Genomic DNA, 18,349 nt, shown 5'->3' with positions numbered 1-18,349 from the left:
TCATCTCCAAATGCCCCTTCAAGGGTGCCACCTTCCCCCCAGGTTCTCAGAGACCTTCCCTAGCACACAAGACCCCCCTCCAATTTCCCACCAAATAGTATCCTCTTAGTCTTTCCTTCCCGACTAGTCCATATGGGGTCAGACCTGAGTGCTGAGGGCTTGGATGTCGTGCTCGTAGGCACAGTGCCGGCGCTGCAGGGCCTCTGCAGCATTTAGGTCGCGGCCAGTCCCATCTGGAAGCTGCTGCTGCTTGTGCTGTACCCGTGCCAGGGCTTGGCGGGCCCCATGCAGGAAGCGCTGCAGCTCGTAAGCAGCAGCCAGCACCTGACCTCTTGTGTCCAGCAGCTCCAGCAGGTCAGCCCAGGCCTCATTGAGACCATCCTTCCACTCGGCCACAGTGGCCCGTGCAGCATGGCCCCCAGCAATGAGCCCGTTGGCCAGAGCATTGGCACTGTCTACTCGCTCCTGGCCAATGGTGCTGGTGTCCCTGGAGAACTCTCGGAATTTGTCCCGAAGCATCTGATGGAGGAAGCATTCGTAGAGACAGAGATAAGACCACCTGTGTGAGGTCCCTGCCTCAAGGAGCAGTCACTTCTCTTTGAGAACCCACCAGTCAGTAAGCAGGTACACTGGTGAGTTGCTTAACAGTAAGGACAAAACCTGAGAAATGCATCACTGGGGAATTTCACCGGGGTGCAAATGTTAACTAAGATGGCTAGGGTGACATAATACTACAGGCTTATATGGCACCTGACATCCTACAAAAGGTACCTAGAGAGTCTTCAAACCTATAGCCCTTAACAAGGACATCCTAACCATGGGCTAGCACCTTTCTGCACCAAAGGACCCAAACCTCCAACCACAGCAGAGAATCTAAAACTCTCCCGTTTTGTTGAAGTCTATTGGGAAAGAGTAGCAACTTCATTTTTATTCTCACTCATGAGCATCCCCATGCCCCTCTTTCTGCACAACTGCTCAAGTTGGAAAACTCAAAACCCACCTAACTCTGGCTCTTTGTCCCCACCCTTGTCACTCACTGGGACCAACACTTTGGTCTCCCTGTGGGCCCTGATCCCTCCTGGTACTGATCTGCATGGCACTCACAGTCACATGCTCATAGTCCTGGCCCAGTTCATGGGAGGCTGCCACAACTTCACGCTCCTGTATCCACTGTTCCAGGTCATCCAGCTCTCTGCGGAGCTGGCACAGCCGCAAGTGCTCCTGCAGGCGCTCGCGCCGCTCTCCTGCCAGCTCCTTTAGGCTGGCGTACAGTTTGTCCACCTGGGCTTGGCGTATTGTTAACCTTGTGCTGCAGAGGTAGAAAGAATGGCTTGTTCAGTGGAGCTTTGTCACGTAACTGCTCTGTCTGCTAACCGCTTGCCAAGTCCCTGCTTCTCCCAACTTTCTACTGTATATGGACATAGTTCAAAAGATGCCACAATCCCTATACTTTCCCAGAACCAGCCCTCCTCTCCTCCAGGGTCTAGGCTCCTTGATACTCACACACTCACCTCTCTGGATGTTCATGGTCAATCATATCTTGACTGCTGGCTGCTAGCTGTTTGATGGTCTGGGCATAGTCAGCAAGGGCTTGTTCCAATACCTGATGCTTCTTCACTTCTGCCTGGGCACTCAGCTCATCCTAGGAGAGGGAAAATTGAATACCGGGTAGCAGGGGCCAGGGGCAGAACCACACAGACCAGCCATTGCTCTGACTCTCACCTTGGCCTTTTCCTGGCCCATCATGTGTAACTCCTGCTCACCCATCCAAGCCTCGGCCTCTGCAGCATCACGATAGAATTGCTGGGCTCGAAGGGCTTCCTCCAGTCGCTTACCCCGAAGCTCCAGCTCATGGCTCAGGCGTTTCCACATTTCCTGGAGCTCAGCCAGCTCTGGACCTGCTGCTGCTGTTCCTAGAGTGCGCTGCCTCTCTTTGAGGTCTGCAATCCGGGGCTCATGGCCCTGGATCTCCTTCTGCAGGGTCTGTCCAGAGCAACAGAAAATACACCAAAAAGCTTGCAAAAAGAGCTGCACCTCCTTGAGCCCTTGGACCTGCTCCTCCTTGAGGACCCCCCCCCCACATTCTTCTCTTTCCTGAATCCTCTCAAAGACTCTTTGTCAAGACTTGGGGATACAATGTGATACCCCTTCAATCCTCATGCTTTCCTACCAACAGAGGCCACTCTCCTGAACTAGGGGAAGGTAAATCAACAAGTCTAGGGCTACAAGCAACAAGATAATGCCACAGACACCCTGTCATAGGGGAAAACAAAGGAGCTGGATATGGTGGCACATATACACCATTAATCCCAGCAGATAAAAGTGGATCTCTCTGAGTTCAAGGCCAGCCAAAGATACATAGTAAGGCCTTATCTAAAAACAACAGTGCTCATTCTACATCTTCCATCACCACAAAACAAGGAAAAAACAAAGGTCTGAGTGTGAAGATGCTCTTGGGAACTTTGTTTTCACCCTTGCCCTCTGCCTCACCTGGTTTTTCTTCATGAGAAGCTGGACGCTGGGCAAGTCCTTGCCATGTTCCAGAGAGCTGGCCATGGGAAGCCGCTCAGTCACCCACAACTGGAGAGAAAGCAAAGGTTAATGGAGTTGCAGAGAGGAGCTACCCATGGCTACAACTGTGTATGTAAAAAATTGCCATCTCATTCTATGGTAGGGGGCCTTGCAGAACATCCATGAATATCCTTAGAGGGGATGGGCCACTTCCTGCGGCACTTCCCCAGTGCCCAGGAAGTAGGCCAGAGAGCCACCCAGCTGGGAGCAGCTTGCCGTTGCATGACCGTGACTCACTATCTCATCCTCCACATCCCGGTGGAACTGGTGCTGCTCTCGGGAGGCTTGCAGGCGCCGGCAGCGTTCCTTCATGGGTTGACACAAGGCCCTGAACTTCTCCTCCACAGCTCTTGAGGTCCTTTCTACCTCCCCTGCACTCTGGTCTTCCTGGGCTAGGGCCTGGGCCTGGGCCTGGATCGCCTCTACCTCCTTCTCTCTCACAGCCATCTCTCGTTCCAGCATCTGCAAACAGAGATAAGAGATAAGGAGATAAGAGAGATCAATGCACATTTCTACTTCAACTCATAAGACATAAGCCTGAATCAAACCAACCCAACAGGAAGAACAGCCTCTTATCAGTCACAAACTTCACACACACACACACACACACACACACACACACACACTTTTTTTATAAACTGCCAGGACTATGTGACAACTACATATTATGAACTCATTGTCTCTCAGTCACAAATCCACTTTAGCCTTACTTTGAGATGCTGAACTAGACCCTATAAGAATTATTTCTTTCTGAGTTCATGGCCAGCCTGGTCTACAGAGTGAGTTCCAGGACAGCCCAGGGCTACACAGAGAAACCCTGTCTTGAAAAACAAAAAACAAACAAACAAAAAAAAAACCCAAAAAACAAACAAACAAAAAAACCAAAAAACAAACAAACAAAAAAAGGCATTTTTTTTTCCAACCTGGTACAATCAATGCCAGCCTTGTCAGAAGAGGGCACTAGAGGAAAAGCACAAAAAACTGGAGCAGGCATGCTTTGCTTTTTGCTTGGGCTTTAACATCAGAGTACAAGGGATCTAGTAGCTCATTCCCCTCCAGGGAAAGGAATCCTGCCATTCCAGGATTCTTAGGGTCAGGGAACCAGCAGATACAGCCTATTTACTAAATTAAATACACTGGCGCACAACTCCATTCCTCGTATTGTGCACGGCATTTATTTATTTATATTTATAATAAAGACAAGGTTGAACTGCTATGACAGATCATATAACCTACAAAATGCAAAGTGTTTATCATTTAGCTCTGTTGAATTTTTTATATATATTTTATTAATTTGTGGGTGTACATGGGTTGCTCTCCTTCTACCATGCAGGTTCCAGGGACTGACCTCAAATAGTCAGGCTTGGTGCTAAGCATTTTCACACATAGAGCTGTGGCTGGCCCTAAGCATTTTCACACACGGAGCTGCGGCTGACCCTACTGTCTCTTTACAGAGAAAAGGTTTCCTGACACCAACTGTAAAATTCTTTTTAGACTTGCTCTGGCTTAAGTTGTAATTTGTTTCCTCCAAAACATATGAAATCTGGCCCTCAAAGTAAAGTGTTGACAGACAGTAGAGAGGCCTTTTCAAGATAAGTAGACCATTAAAGGGATTTATGTAGTTCCAATGGGACTGGATTAGTTACAAGAACAGGCTGTAAAGTGAGGCTGCCTCTTGGGTCTCGTCACCCAGTCTCTAGCATTTTATTGTAGCAACAGAAGACAGACTGAGATAACACTTTTAGTAATAACACCTTTTACTAAGGAATATCTTTTTTTTAAACTAAAGTTTTCCTGTCCCTGTTATTAATGTGGCCTGTGTCCTGACTTCCCAGACTGGCACACAGCCCTATAGACTGTGATGGGGTCTTTAATTACTATCACTGTCAGAAATGCTACAAGATGTCATCTACCAGGCCTCCTGAATTTTAAAGCTAGGCACTCCCTTCCACTGTCTGGCTGTTCATCTCCCCAGAGGCCCCTTGCATACCTGTTGTTTCTTGAGCAGAATGTTGACACTGGTGAGGTCTTTGCCATAGTCATCTGAGTGCAGCTGGGCCTGCAGGCTCTCCAGCCAGCTCTCCAGGGCAGAACAGCTTTGGGCAAACAGCTCCGCCCGGTTGGCATCAAAGAGACTGCGGGCCTTGGCTTGGGTAGTGGTCTCCAGTTCATCCCAGCGCCTGTGCAGGTCCTCCAGCTTCTCTGACACTAGGACTTTGAGTTCTGGCTTTTCAAGAGTCAGCTCCCGCCCTTCCTAGGTGACGAGACAAAAGAGGTGTAAGTGTCAAAGCCAGAATCCACTGAATGTTGCAGGCTGATCACAGGCCAGGGATCTGGGCAGTAGAGAGCTCAAATGTTCCAGGTAGTTCTAATGTCCTGTGTGAGGCAGGCTCATTAACAGACTCTCCCCAGAGGTTTTGAAAGCCTTCCATACTGCACTTCCTTTTTTTTTTTTTTTTTTTTTTTTTTTTTTTTGGTTCTTTCTCAGTGTAGCCCTTGTTGTCCTGGAACTCACTCTGTAGACCAGGCTGGCCTTGAACTCAGAAATCCGCCTGCCTCTGCCTCCCAAGTGCTGGGATTAAAGGCATACGCCACCACCACCTGGCTACTCCACTCCCTTTTCAAGATCAATCCAACTCAATCCTCCCTTAGGAAGCCATTGCAAGCTGGGCCTGGTGGCCCAGGGAAATTCATGCCTAAATTTCCCACTTGGGAAGCTGAGACAGGAGCTATGGGTTTAATGCCAGCCTGGTCTACATAGCAAGATCCTGTCTAAATAAAAAATTTTAAAGCCATTTGGAATCTTCTAGTATTATGTTGCACACAGACTTCAATTATCTGCTGTCATTTTATGCTTCTTAACTCATGTCTTCTCACTTGCACTAAAGCAAATCTCACATGGTCTTCCCATCTTTAGCCTCTCGGCTTGAAGACTTGTTCCTATGGGAGTATGGAAAGTATGAGTGGTGAGTCAGAAGTACCCTCAACCAATGGCATGCAGGAATGATGGATGAATACTCAGCAACTTTGTGTTCTGGGCGGGGTAATACTGCTTCAGGTTCTGTAGTCTCTCAGAGCGCCCCAGTAGCTCTGTGCTCCAACAGCCTGCTGCAAAGCCTGGCACGATGACACTCTTCTTATCTCCTTTCCCTCTCCGTGGTACTGGGGATCAAACTTGGGCCTCATGCAAGCCAAGCACATGTCCTACTACTGAACTACATCCCTACCCTAACAAATCCTGTCTGGACTACTCTCTCTTCTGTCTCATCTTCCCACTCCCCTCCCTGGTGTTTTGTGGAATCACCTCTCCTGAAGTTGGAGATCATGAACTCAGACACTTTCAGGCCCATTATATGACTGTTGGATGAAGAGGATCAAAGGCTGGTTTGTCTTGTGTGGCTTCAAAGCCTTTAGCATGCTCCCTGCATAGTGATTCATGCTTTTCCTGATCTTGCCCAGGATACTTCCCCTATCCTTGCTTCCAGGAGCTTTGCCATACTCTGTCATCCAGGAGCCTTCTGTGTGCCCAGCAGACTGACTTCCTCCTTGCACTTCTCCTTACACTTCTGATTTTCAGCTTATCATCACTTTTTACCTAGAACCTACTACTTCTGCTTGCTCACATTCCCTTTACCTTCCACAGATGGCCCCAATGCATTCCTTCATCTCTGCTTAGTGTCCAGGCTTTGTGAACTTGACCTTTTGGCACCCAGTGTATTCTACTCTGGATCTTTTCACTTATTTTTGCAATCCTGGGCATTGAACAAAGAACCTTATATATGCCAGGCGAAGCTACAACCCCTTTTTAACTATCATTTTTGAGACAGAGTCTCACTAAATTGTTCAGGACAGCACTGAATTTAGGATCCTCCCACATTAACTTCCCCAGTATCTAGTATTACAGGTCTCTGCCACCAGACTAGCCCTCTGCTCTGGATATAACTTAGCTGTCTGTGTAGATCTCACATCCTGGCTACAATGCCTTTCCTTTTCATCTGATCCAGTGGTAGCATCAACTCCTTTCCTCTTAGTGATTTGCATATGGGGCTACTACGTATGTATCTCCCGAGCAGATGCAAACACTGCAAACTGCCCTCCTCTAGGCACTATGCTCTTGAGGGAGGGAAAACGTCTTCTGACATGGCATGAATCACCTAGCAACACGCTAGCTCACATCACCATCTCCAGGAATATAATATTTACTTGTCCTAGCAATTGAGACAGAGCTGTGTGAGAGCTAAAGTCCTAGGAATGACAAGATTAAAAGACAAGGGTTGTCAAACCATGGCAGATGGACAAAACCTGGCTCCCCTGCCTGTTTTTACAAATAAAGTTGTATTGGAGGACAACCATGTTCATTGGTCTCTATGACAGCACAAAAGAGAGCACAGAGAGGAGGAGCTGGAACACAAGGTATATGGCCTACAGAGGCGGAAGCATTTCCTATCAGCCATTTACATATGTTTGCAGACCCCAGCTGTGGAAGGTTATGGGTTGCAGATCCAGAAACAGTTATGACATTGAACCCAAGCCACAACAGGCTGTCTAGTCTACTATATTTTCTTGAAGTGACAGAACTTCATCCTCAGGCCATAACTTCCCATTTGGCAATGTGAACCTCTGTGGAAAGAACACGTCCTGGAGTTAGGCTCCCTCGGCCTAGACTTTGTCCAGGATCTGCCCAGAAGCACCACCAAAGGCTCTGTGTGGCTCTGGCCATACTACTTACCTTGTCCACTTTGTCCAGCCAGTCCTTGTTGGCTGCCAGCTCAGCCATAAATGCCTGGTGTTTTTGCCACTTGGTGTGCAGGTTGCGAGCCTCGTCATAGGACACATCCTGAGCTGTCAACATCTTCTCGTCAATCCAGAGTTTCAGCTGGTACAAGCATAGAGCAAGAATGAAGGAGATCTTTTAAAGGGAAGGGGTGATGGGGTAGACGATCCAGGAGATGCAGAAGACTCCAGAAGAAGCCATGAAAGGCTTCTGTGTGTGTGAGAGATGAATAGCAAGGAAATGCCACAGGGGTACCAGGGAACTGAGCCTCACCTCCTGACAGTCTTGCAAGAAGTGCTGCTGTTCTCGGTTGTCCCGAAGGCGTCCTAAAAGCTGTTGCACCGCCTCCTGATTCTTTTTGTGCCTGTAATGACAGCCCAGGATGAAACCATACCCTTAACGTCCCTAGAAGGTCCAGCCTTCCTCCTATGTGAATACTATCTCTCAAGAGTCCCAAAAGACACCCAAGGAATCTGATTTCCAGGCCTGCCATCCTAGTAGGCTCCAATTTGCCTTGATGTGGCAAGACTCTTGTGGATCCTGGCCCAACCTCTACAACTACTCTGATCTTCCCGTTTTGTCTTCTGCCTTCCACTCTCTTTCATCATCTATCAGTTCACCTGTACACAGATAACTCTATCAACCACCTTCCTCTAAGCTTCCCCCAACGATCCACCATCTTCACCACACCTCTTCTCAATGGAGTCTGCCTTCTCCTGGATCTTCTCAGCATGGATATTGCCCTTGGACACCAGCTGACGTCCAGCCTCCAGGAGTCCACGGATGCGCTCTCCATTGGCGTCCATGGTGCTCATGAAGTCTTCCAGCTTTTTAATGGCTGCATCTGCTGCTTGGAGTGTCCCTGGCATCTCCGTGTGAGATAAAACATATTCCTGGGTGGAAGAGAGTACAGCAAGCTCACTTCTCATAGCATGTAGATCCTACCCCTCTGAGAGCACCCCCTTATTTATAACTATTAATTTATTTAATATTTATAGGACTAGCCAGGCTTTTCATTTCTTCTAAAGTCAGTTTGTATTTACATTTAGATTTTATAAGAATTATTTTATCCTAATAACACAGCAGTTTTCAACAGCCGATCACAACTCCTTTGTGGGTCACATTTCAGATATCTTGCATATCAGATATTTACAACTCATAACACTAGCAAAATTATAGTTATGAAGTAGCAACTAAATAATTTTATGGTTTGAGGGGACACCACAACATGAAAAACTGTATTAAAAGGTTGTAGTATTAGGAAGATTGAGAATCACTTTATTTTAATAACATATAAAATCTGTTATTAGAATGTATTTCTATTTATTGAGAAAAAACGTATGTATTTTCAATATCGCTGTAGACAAGCATTTATGTAACACCGTTAAATTGATTGTTGTTTTATATCAAACAACTTTTATAATACTCATTTTTATTGTTATAATATTTTATAAATTTTAAGGAATATGACAAAAAAAGATATTGTAGGTATTGAAGAGGGGGTCTCTGGGAGGAGTTGGGGTACAAAAGGGAAACAAGAATGTGATTTAATCCTATTTACTTAAAATATGTTTTTAAATGCTAACAAATTCAGATAAATTGAAATTATGTATGTTTTCTCATCATAATGCAATAAAAGTTAAAAACAAAAACAAAAACAAAAACAACTAACCTGTGGACAACCAAACTTCACACAAAGCTAGAAACTCAGATACTTTCTTTACTCTATCAAGAGCATAAAGCACCACTGGAGAAGTCCAAGGTTAGGACCCCCCCCCCCCAACGTATTTCTAATACATTCTCCCTGCCTATCCTGCTTGCTCAGCTACTCTACTCACTGGTAATGCCTACCCCTTCTGCCACTTTTGTTTTGTCCTTCGCCTGATCCCCATTTTCCTCTTCTCTTTAGTTGGAGCTGTTTTCTGGGCTCTTACCTGGCTGCTGAGAACGCCCTCAGCCTGGCGAGCATCTCTCAAAAACCCCTGGAAACCATGGGCCTGGGCCAGGCGGCCTTGCCTGCTCTCCCACATGCGACCCAGCTCCTCCCAGCCGGTTCCAAGGGCTTCCAGCCTCTGTCTGAGGAAGAGGCATTGGGGATCGGCCTGGTCTCTGGTCACCTCCTCGCCCAAGGTCCTGAGGCGGCTGTACTCGCTCTGGGCTCTCTCCACCTCTCCCCGAAGAGCTGCATGCTGGGCTAAGAGGGCTTCTGCCTCAGGAAGGGTGGCTGGCCCTTCTTCAGAGGCTACAGCAGTCTGTGTGCGGCCTAGCCAGGCCTGGAAGTCATCCAAGCTGCGCAGAAAATCCTGCAGCCGCCGAGCCTCACCCAGGGACTCTTCTCTCCGCCTCATGGTTGCCCGAAGATCCTCCCATCCAGCTTGTACCTCTCCAAGCCGGGTGTTGATGGCAGGGGCTTGGATTGGGTGCCCAGCAGCCAAGGCATTTGCCTCTTGGGTCAGCTCACCCACCCGGGCAGAGATGGCTTCCAGATCTCTCTCAGTACCCGCCAACTTCCGCTGCAAGGCCAGCACACCAGCTAGATCATTGCCCAGGCCCTGGGTCGACTCAATCACCTTGGTCTTTTCTCTCATCCAGGCCTGGGTCTCTGTACACTCTAGGTGGTAATTCTGGATGCTCAGGGCGGATGTCAGAGCTGCCTTTTTGCCATCTGCCAGGGACCGAAACTGCTGCCACCTGTAAGTAGGGAAAAGGTCTCCATGTGGAAGGGCTCAGCTCCCTTGCCCTGGCCAGGTACTTGGAGACCTTTCCCTACTGTTCTGTTTGCATACAGCCCCTGCTTCTACTTTCACAAGTGGTTACTCAGCCCTGCTTTTCACTTCCTTTTTCTGATAGTTCCCAGGCTCTGCCGACTGCCCTAGTCTCTTTTATTCCTTTATAACTTCTTTTCTCCAGTCAGGTTTCTTTCCTCATCTTCAGTCCCCTTCTAGGCTCTGTCACATTCTTCCTCTAAGTGCCATCTGCACTGCCTAGTAAGTAAATACCTTAAAAAAAAAAAAATCACGTCCCTGGGGCTGCCTCCCACCTCAAGCCCACCTTTGGTTGAGCTGCTCCTGGGTGCCAATGATGCGGTCCTTGCCTGGTGGACTGGCCTTCAGCAACTGCTCAGCTATGTCATTGACAGCAGTAACCCGTGCAGCCAGGGTGTTCATTTCAGGTTCCAAGGTCTCAAACCTGAAGCAAGAGAAGAGTAGGCCCTGGATGATGTGACACGTCCTTTTGATGCCCACAGAAACACTGTCCCTTAAACACGAAGCTTCCACTCTAGCACTGCTGAGCCTCTTGGCCTATAAGGTCCACAGTGGCTGTGAGTCAGTCCCCAACTCCCTCAAAATGAGGAGTAAAACTATCCACCGTAGGGCTGCTAAAATCGAGTAAAGGCCCCAAGTCATGAATACCTACACAGTCAACTTCAACTGTGGCACAGGTGGGTCCCCACCTTCACCAGAACCTCATTGTTCCTTTTGGAGCTCTTACCTAACTAGCAACCCGCACCCCATCCTGCTGCTATGAGCAAAAAGATGACGACAATAACAAAAACCAAATGTCTAAGCATGAAGATGTGAAATACAATTTCTTTGGGAGGGGGGACACCTGGCATTTCTGTAAAGGGCCAGGTGAGTCAATACTTGGCTGTATGAGTCACAATCTGATCCACAAGTCCTCAACTCTGCTAGGTGGGATGAGCACAGCCACAATGATCCATAAATGAGGGAGGTGGCTCTGCTCCAATAAAACTTTATTTATAAAACAAAACAAGACAAGACAAAACACCACCTCAGGCAGCAGGCTGGATTAAGCCCAAGAGTTAATAGTTCATCAAGCCCACATTGTAATAGATCTTAAAAACTACAAAACAAAGCCTGGCAGAGGTGATGCAGGCCTTTTAATCCCAGCACTTGGGAGGCAGAGGCAGGCGGATTTCTGAGTTCGAGGCCAGCCTGGTCACAGAGTGAATTCCAGGACAGCCAGAGCTATACACAGAAACCCTGTCTTGGAAAAAAAACAAAAACAAAACCAAAAAACTACAAAACCAGAAAAACCTTATATTTCAAAAACTGCCAGGAAATTTGATTATAGATTGACAGGTGATATCTAGGGGTTACTGATTTTGTTTTATGTGATAATGGTATTGAAATTCAATACAAATGTTCAGCCAGACATGTTAGCACATGCCTTTAGTCTCAACAGTGGAAAGGTGAATCTCTGCAAATTCAAGAGCAACTTACATTGCAAGTTTCAGGACAGCTAGGGCTACACAGTGAGAACCTTTCTCAAAGAAAAGAAGAAAGATGCCCTTTCTAAGTGACTGCAAGGGTTACTGTTCTTTGGATAGCACTGTTTTTACTTTTATGTATGTGTAGGGGGCAGTCTGTCACTGTGTGGGGGTGGGGGTAGGGGTGCGTGTGTGTACGCCAGCAGGAAAAGGATGAGATGGTGTCAGATCCCCTAGAACTGATTTCAAGACCTGATGTGGGTGTTGGGAATCAAACTCAGGAAAAGAAGTACATGCTCTTAACTGCTGGGCTACCCCCCAGCCCAGTTTGTTCTTTTAAGTCAGGGTCTCACTATATATCCACGGCTGCCTTGAACTCGCTATACAGCTCAGAATGGTCTAAGACTTATAGAGGCTGCCATGGCCTCTTGGATGCTGGCAACATAGGCATACTCCATATCCAGCTTCCAAATAGCTATTTTAAGTCCACATATAACTAAAATGTATTATTAGTCTATACAAGGATACTTCCTCATCTTCCTTAAAGGGGCCATCTTGAGGAATTGTATTAGAGACTTGGTTTTTTTAAAAGGGGAATCAAAAACAGCAACATATTGATAATAATGGAGTCTGGGGGTGGACATACAGATTTGTTGTGACATGTTCTCTACTCTTGAGTACGCTTAACATTTTCATTAAAACTTTAAATAGTTGGGCATGGTGGCACATATCTGTAATCATAATACTCAGGAAGCTTAGACAAGAAATTGTTATACATTCACCAAGCCTAGGCTATAGAGCAAGACCCTGTCTCAATATTCTAAAAGCAAGAGCGAGAGAGATGACCCACTGGTTAAGAGCACTGGTGGGTTGCTCTTGTAGAGGACATAGCTTTGGTTCCCAGGACCAATGGTGTGACTCATGAAACCATCTGTAACTCCAGTTTCAGAAGCTCTAATGCCCTCTTCTGACTTCTGCAGGCACCAGGCACAGGTAGTGCACAAACATACATATAAGCAAAACACTCACACACATACAATACCTCTTAAAAAATACACACACACACACACACACACACACACACACACACACACACACTACCCCCCCCAACTAATAGAGGAACAACAACTGGACCTTATAAAGAGATAATACTTATGGCTCAAAGCAGTTAAGGCTCAGAGAAATGTGGCAGGCAGTTGATAGTGTGGCACTTGCATCCCTCCCTGTACCAGGCCCCCAGCTCAGGTGTGATGCACCTCAGAGAAAACAATGGATCTTACCTCTGCTGGACCACCTCCAGGTCCTCCAGGCGCTCAGGTAGGGCCAGCCCGTTGAGCCATTGCTCCTTCTCCTCTACCCAGAGCCCACAGGCCCCAGCCTCACTGAGCATGGTATAGAGTGCCAGGGCTGCCTCCAGGGCTCGTGCACGCTCACCGGCTCGGGCCTGCAGCTCCTCATAGTGCTGCTCCAGAGAGGGCACCCTGCCCTGTACCTCAGGTGTGTGGCTTAGTGCAGGTGGCAGGGCTGCAGCCTGCTCCCTCAAGGCATCCAGTGTAGGCCGGTGGGCTCGGATCTCTTCCTCAAGGGCCCTGTGCTGCCTGGCCAGGGCCTGTGTGGAGAACTCATCGTGCCCTACCTCGGGGCTAGATACGAGGCGTAGTGCATCCACCAACCAGGCCTCCATGTCATTCGCATCTGCCTGGAACTGGTAGAGGCTGGCAGCCTGTGCTAGCCGCTGGGCTCGCTCCTCGGCCAGGGCTTCTAGTCGCTCCCACTGGGCCTGGAGCTCAGCTGCACGGGTTGAGGCTTGGTTGGCTCCAGGGTGGCCCTCAGCAACTAACTGCTGACCTTGTTCCAGGGTGAGCTTCAGGGGCCCCAGACGGCCACTCATCTCACCCCGTAGGGCTGTGTGCTTGTTGAGCAGGCGGAGGACTCCAGTCAGGTCCCGGCCTGTATCAGCTGAGGCCAGGAGGTGCTGCTGTTCCCGAACCCAGGCCTCGGTCTCACCCACTTCCCAGAGGAACCTCCAGAGACGACGTGACTCTTCCAGTCGGGCCCTTCTAGTTGCTGCCAATTCACACAGGTCCTCGTAGCTCTGCTCCAGAGTGGCTACCCTCTCTGACACCAGCTGTGGGTCACACGGTCTATACTCTAAGAAAGAAAAGCCAGAGGTCCAGGGTTGGGTTACCCAACCACCCTTGTCATGAATCACCCCAGCTCCTCAGGGTAGGTCTCCCTTCAGGATCTAGCTATCACCATTATCTACCCATCAGTGATCCTCCCCTCCCCCAACGTTTCCCAAATGACAAGCCTATGTTCCCTGTTTCCTAGTCCTTCCAGATCCAGCAACCTCCCTCCCCTCAGTTTTCACCTTTCCCTGGGTCGCAGAAGCGCAGGGCAGAGGCGCTGACTGCTCGCACCCTCTCAGCCTGAACTGCAATGTCCGCCTCCACCAGTTCGTGTAGCTGCAGGAGGTCCTCCACTCCAGCCAGGTGCTTGCCCAGGTCCTGGGACTGCAGTCGGCCCTGCCAGACGCACATGGCATACCAGTGCCCATCTGGGAACTGCCCAGCACCCTACCAGTATGCCAACCTCACTGCATCGTCCTTCCCTCTCTGGAGAGTTCCATGTTACACTCAGATCATTCTTGTGAGCGTGCGCGTGCACCCACACACACACACAACACACACACAACACACACACAACACACACACAACACATACACACTAGTGCACACACGAGCACACACGCATCCCCAGTTCTGTTTTCACACTTGATTCTTTATCCTCGATTGCCCTCCCATGGAAGTTTTCCTATTAAAGCCTGCTCTGGAATCTTTATTGTGACTCAGCTCTGCTCCAGAATCATAGATACCCACTACTGTCCCTATTCCATTCCAGCACCCTTCAGTGTTTTCTCCCAGACCCACCCCCGAGCCCACCTCTCCCCTAGAAGACGGCAGTCTGTTTCTCTGCTCCCACTCCTGCTGCCCACAGACCTTCTGCACACAGTAGCCCAAGGGTCCTTTTTAAAACAGGAGGTGGAATAACACCTCTTCCTTTCTTTGAAACCCTTTTAAACACTTCAAATGCTCTGAGTAAAATCCAAACTCCTTGACCAAGCCTGTGGGATTCAGATGGAGTCAGCCATCCCTCCCCTTTATAGCTACTGGTCTACCTTTGCAATCCCCACGTGCCCCACTTGCACAACCCAGGGCTTTAACCTCGTTATTCCTTCAGACCAGAGCCTGCTCTCCGCAGAGCTCTCTGGGTTGGCTCCTTGCCTCAGTTCAAAAGGCCTTCTCTCTGAAAGGCCTCGCCCAACCACCTGCTGCAGTGCCTGCAGGCCTTAGAAGCAAGCACCTGCTATGGTGTCTATGGTTGTTTTTATCAGCCTCTTTCCCCCTTAGGCTGGGAGTCCCATACAGACAGTCTGTCCCCTGTGCTCATGAGAACTAGGAGGGACTGGCTCTGCATTGGTACACTCTATGAAGAGATGGGCTGAGTGGGTGAGTGAGTGAGGTAGAGAGCCACACGCCAGGACTCCTGCCACAAGCCCCTACCTTCATCTCTGCCATCCAGTCCATGAGGTAGAGCAGGTCCTGAAACACTTTCTGCAGCTCCAGGTTGAGAAGAAGTCGCTCACGGCGGGCAGCCACCATCTCCCGTAAGAAGTCCCAGAGCCGGGCCACGTTGTTCTGCCGTGCCGCAATGCGCTTAATGTCATGGTAGTGCTCAGCAGCCAGTTCTGCAGCTACGGCGTCCACCGCCTGCACCCGGCCACTGTAGGCCACAATGTCTGTCTCAATCGCTTCATGCTTCCGCACTGCAGCTTCCACCGCTGCCAGCTCCAGCCCAAAGTTGTCCTGTGACAGAGGTGGGGAGGGGAGGGTTGAGAGCGAAGGGATAGGACCTCTGCTTGCTCTGTCTATTCCCCAGTGTCTATTCCACACTGTCTGCCAGATGCCAACTTTAGATAGCGGCTGTCTGTCCCTTCTGACTCTCCTCATCTTGCCTTGCTGTCTTTTCTTCTGGGCAAGCCTTAGGCCCCCAGATCCTGAGTTTCCTGCCTGACAGATACTGTGTTTCATCCACTTACCACTCTGCAGGAACCCTTCCCTGGGACTCTCTGTCTCCCATTTCTCCCCACCAACCTGGATGTGTCTGAAACAGGAGTCCTACCTGGGACACAAGGCGCTGGTTCTCACTGAGCCAGGTCTCCCGCATAGCAGCCTTGCGGTCGAAGCGAGCAGCCAGTTGTTCCAGCTTCTCCTGGCGGATCAGCTCTGTGCGCAGGGCCAGCTCTCGCTCATGTTCAGCTTTCTCTAGCCGCTCCCAGGCCTGCGAGGTAGAAATTGGATTAGTACAATGGAACCAGGGTAGAGCTCAGAAGGCTGTGCCATGGAAGCATAGATCCCCTAGACCCAGGTCAGCACCATAGAAGCTGGGTCTAGCGGATCCATGGAATGGTCTCTGTGAGGCACCTGTGCCTGAAAAGGGAGAGGTTCCAGGCACACTGTGAAGCCACATAATAACTGTTTGCTTCTGGACAAGATATGAGGTCATCTATGGAAAATGTCTACAGAGGTCGGACTCTGTGGGCAAACCTTAGTTTCCTTGTATTAGTCTTATATTTCTGTTTGTGAAAAACAGAAATGTTGACAGTGGAATGGGACATGTTGAACAAAAGCCTTGCGGTCTGATTTATTTCTTGTCTCTGTATGGATAGTGAGGGGGAAAGAGACCACAATCATGAGAAAACACCAGAGTCATGTCTGGGTGTGTGGGCGGTGGGTAGCAGGGCTTGGTGGAGGTCAAGAAGGCCCTGGGTCACAAGAGGCTTGAAAAGTACAGATGCCAAGGATGGCCATCTGTAGACGTTAAATTAAGGGAGGCCATGGACCTTGTTGATGTCTGAGATGAGCCGGCCTTCACGTGGCGTGTAGACCTTCTGGTTGTTGGCCCGCAGCTTGCTCTGGATGGTGAAGAGCAACACCTCCAAGTTCCCTTTCTCTGTGAACCTGAAGCAGAAGCCAAGTCAAGATCTGAGGCAAAGACCACAAGGGACCCGAACCCGCAACTCTGTAACTCTATAACACAGTATCCACGCTGCTTTTCTTCTCATGAAAGCCACACATGCTTTTTATGTGAAAGCAAGAAACACAAGCAGGTAAGACAAAAGCACACACTTTGGTTTTCTTTTTTGTTTTTTCTTGGAACTCACTATGTAGACCAGGCTGGCCCTGCTCTCAAAGATCTGCTTCCCTCTGAGGGCTGGCATTCAAATTGTGTGCCACCCTCACTTTGCTTTTCTTTCTTTTGGAGGTAGAGGTCTTGCTATGTAGCCCAGGCTAGCCTTGAACTCATAATCCTTCTGCCTCAGCCTTTGGAGACCTGGGGTAACAGGTTAGCATCACTATGTTTATCTTAACAACATTTTATTTATTTATTTATTTATCTTTCTATTTATTTATTTACTTACTATAGCTCGGGGCCTCATGCATGTTAAGCAAATGCTCCACCACTGATCTACATCTGTACCTCTTTAAAAAAAAAACTTTTGGACTGGTGAGATGGCTCAGCAGGTAAGAGTGCCAACTGCTCTTCTAAAGGTCGTGAGTTCAAATCCCAGCAACCACATGGTGGCTCACAACCACCCAACAACCTCTTCTGGTGCCACTGATGTGACCAGAGGTCCTAAAGTCAATTCCCAACAAACAGATGAAGGCTCACAACCATCTGTACAGCTACAGTGTGTACTCATATACATAAAATAAATAAATAAATCTTTAAAAAAAGAAAGAAAACTTTCTGCTTCATCAAAGGTCTCACTAAGTTACCCAGGCTGGCTTTGAACTTGCGCTTGTGATCATCCTGTCCGAGCTTCCTGCATAGCTTGGATTATAAGCTTGCAACTCCAGCCTCAGCAGGAACATCTTTTTAAAGTAACTAAAAATTCTACAGAAATAGTGACTATTGCTACCATGCCAGCGCTAGTTTCTGCTTCCTAAAACAGGGAGCTACAGTAACCAGAGCTCAGTGGCCACCTGAGTAGCTGTGACCAGGGCCTTGGCTCTCACCACTTCTAGCACTTCGCACGTGCGTGGTAACTTCCATCACCGTCTACATTCTCTCCTGTTTTCCAGATGAGAAAACTAAACACAAGCATGCTATACAATCTCTCCAATGCTCACAACTGCAGGGTGGCAGAGCCAGGATTTGAACTCAAGCATTTTAAACTTGGATGCTTATAACTCTGTTTGCTGTGGCTTATGAAAAACTTGTGTAGCTACTTCTTCAACTATGGCAATCTTTTCATCTCCTTTGAGGGATTACTATCTTCAGTTGCTTGTTTCATGAACATGACTTATTATTACTATCTTACAAAGGTCATATTAGAGAGTGTCCTTAAGATTTCATCTTTGCTGAATACCCAGAAGAGTATTTTCCAGGCAAAGGACACACACACACACACACACACACACACTCATATTCACACACACCCTTGTCTGTGCTATGTAGCATTGCTAACAGCCATCTTACACATAAAGAAACAAATAATTATCTTTGTGATGCCCATGCTATCAGCCACACCGTACTGCTAGCTGCTGACCTGCCTGCCAGGTCCGGTCCTGTCTATTCCTACACTGAGACTACACTATTGCATGGCCCTAGCCAGCTGCCTGCCTGCCTATCTATCTATCTATCCATCCATCCATCCATCCATCCATCCACCCACCTACCCACCCACCCACCCATCTATCTATCTTTTTC

The 18,349-nt window shown here is 48.5% G+C and overlaps 1 protein-coding gene across 3 annotated transcripts in view; it reads right to left on the bottom strand.

The window, feature by feature from the left end:
- Sptbn2 (spectrin beta, non-erythrocytic 2) overlaps nucleotides 1–18,349 on the bottom strand; it is a 42,390-nt gene that overhangs the window by 5,656 nt on the left and 18,385 nt on the right. For all 3 annotated transcript variants that reach the window (XM_031389202.1, XM_031389201.1, XM_031389200.1), the window contains 17 exons: nucleotides 16,479–16,596; nucleotides 15,758–15,916; nucleotides 15,139–15,441; nucleotides 13,948–14,101; nucleotides 12,857–13,727; nucleotides 10,397–10,534; nucleotides 9,280–10,036; nucleotides 8,036–8,238; nucleotides 7,619–7,709; nucleotides 7,301–7,447; nucleotides 4,562–4,825; nucleotides 2,809–3,033; nucleotides 2,491–2,580; nucleotides 1,723–1,983; nucleotides 1,512–1,642; nucleotides 1,105–1,309; nucleotides 145–519 (listed from right to left, as the gene is read on the bottom strand). In XM_031389202.1, coding sequence (XP_031245062.1) covers nucleotides 145–519; nucleotides 1,105–1,309; nucleotides 1,512–1,642; nucleotides 1,723–1,983; nucleotides 2,491–2,580; nucleotides 2,809–3,033; nucleotides 4,562–4,825; nucleotides 7,301–7,447; nucleotides 7,619–7,709; nucleotides 8,036–8,238; nucleotides 9,280–10,036; nucleotides 10,397–10,534; nucleotides 12,857–13,727; nucleotides 13,948–14,101; nucleotides 15,139–15,441; nucleotides 15,758–15,916; nucleotides 16,479–16,596 — 4,492 coding nt within the window. The remainder of the gene's footprint in view (nucleotides 1–144; nucleotides 520–1,104; nucleotides 1,310–1,511; nucleotides 1,643–1,722; nucleotides 1,984–2,490; nucleotides 2,581–2,808; nucleotides 3,034–4,561; nucleotides 4,826–7,300; nucleotides 7,448–7,618; nucleotides 7,710–8,035; nucleotides 8,239–9,279; nucleotides 10,037–10,396; nucleotides 10,535–12,856; nucleotides 13,728–13,947; nucleotides 14,102–15,138; nucleotides 15,442–15,757; nucleotides 15,917–16,478; nucleotides 16,597–18,349) is intronic.

This window comes from Mastomys coucha, unplaced genomic scaffold (assembly GCF_008632895.1).
Source record: "Mastomys coucha isolate ucsf_1 unplaced genomic scaffold, UCSF_Mcou_1 pScaffold21, whole genome shotgun sequence".
NCBI lineage: Eukaryota > Metazoa > Chordata > Mammalia > Rodentia > Muridae > Mastomys > Mastomys coucha.
The sequence above is the reverse complement of the archived record's forward strand: the minus strand, read 5'-3'. Positions and strand labels throughout refer to the sequence as shown.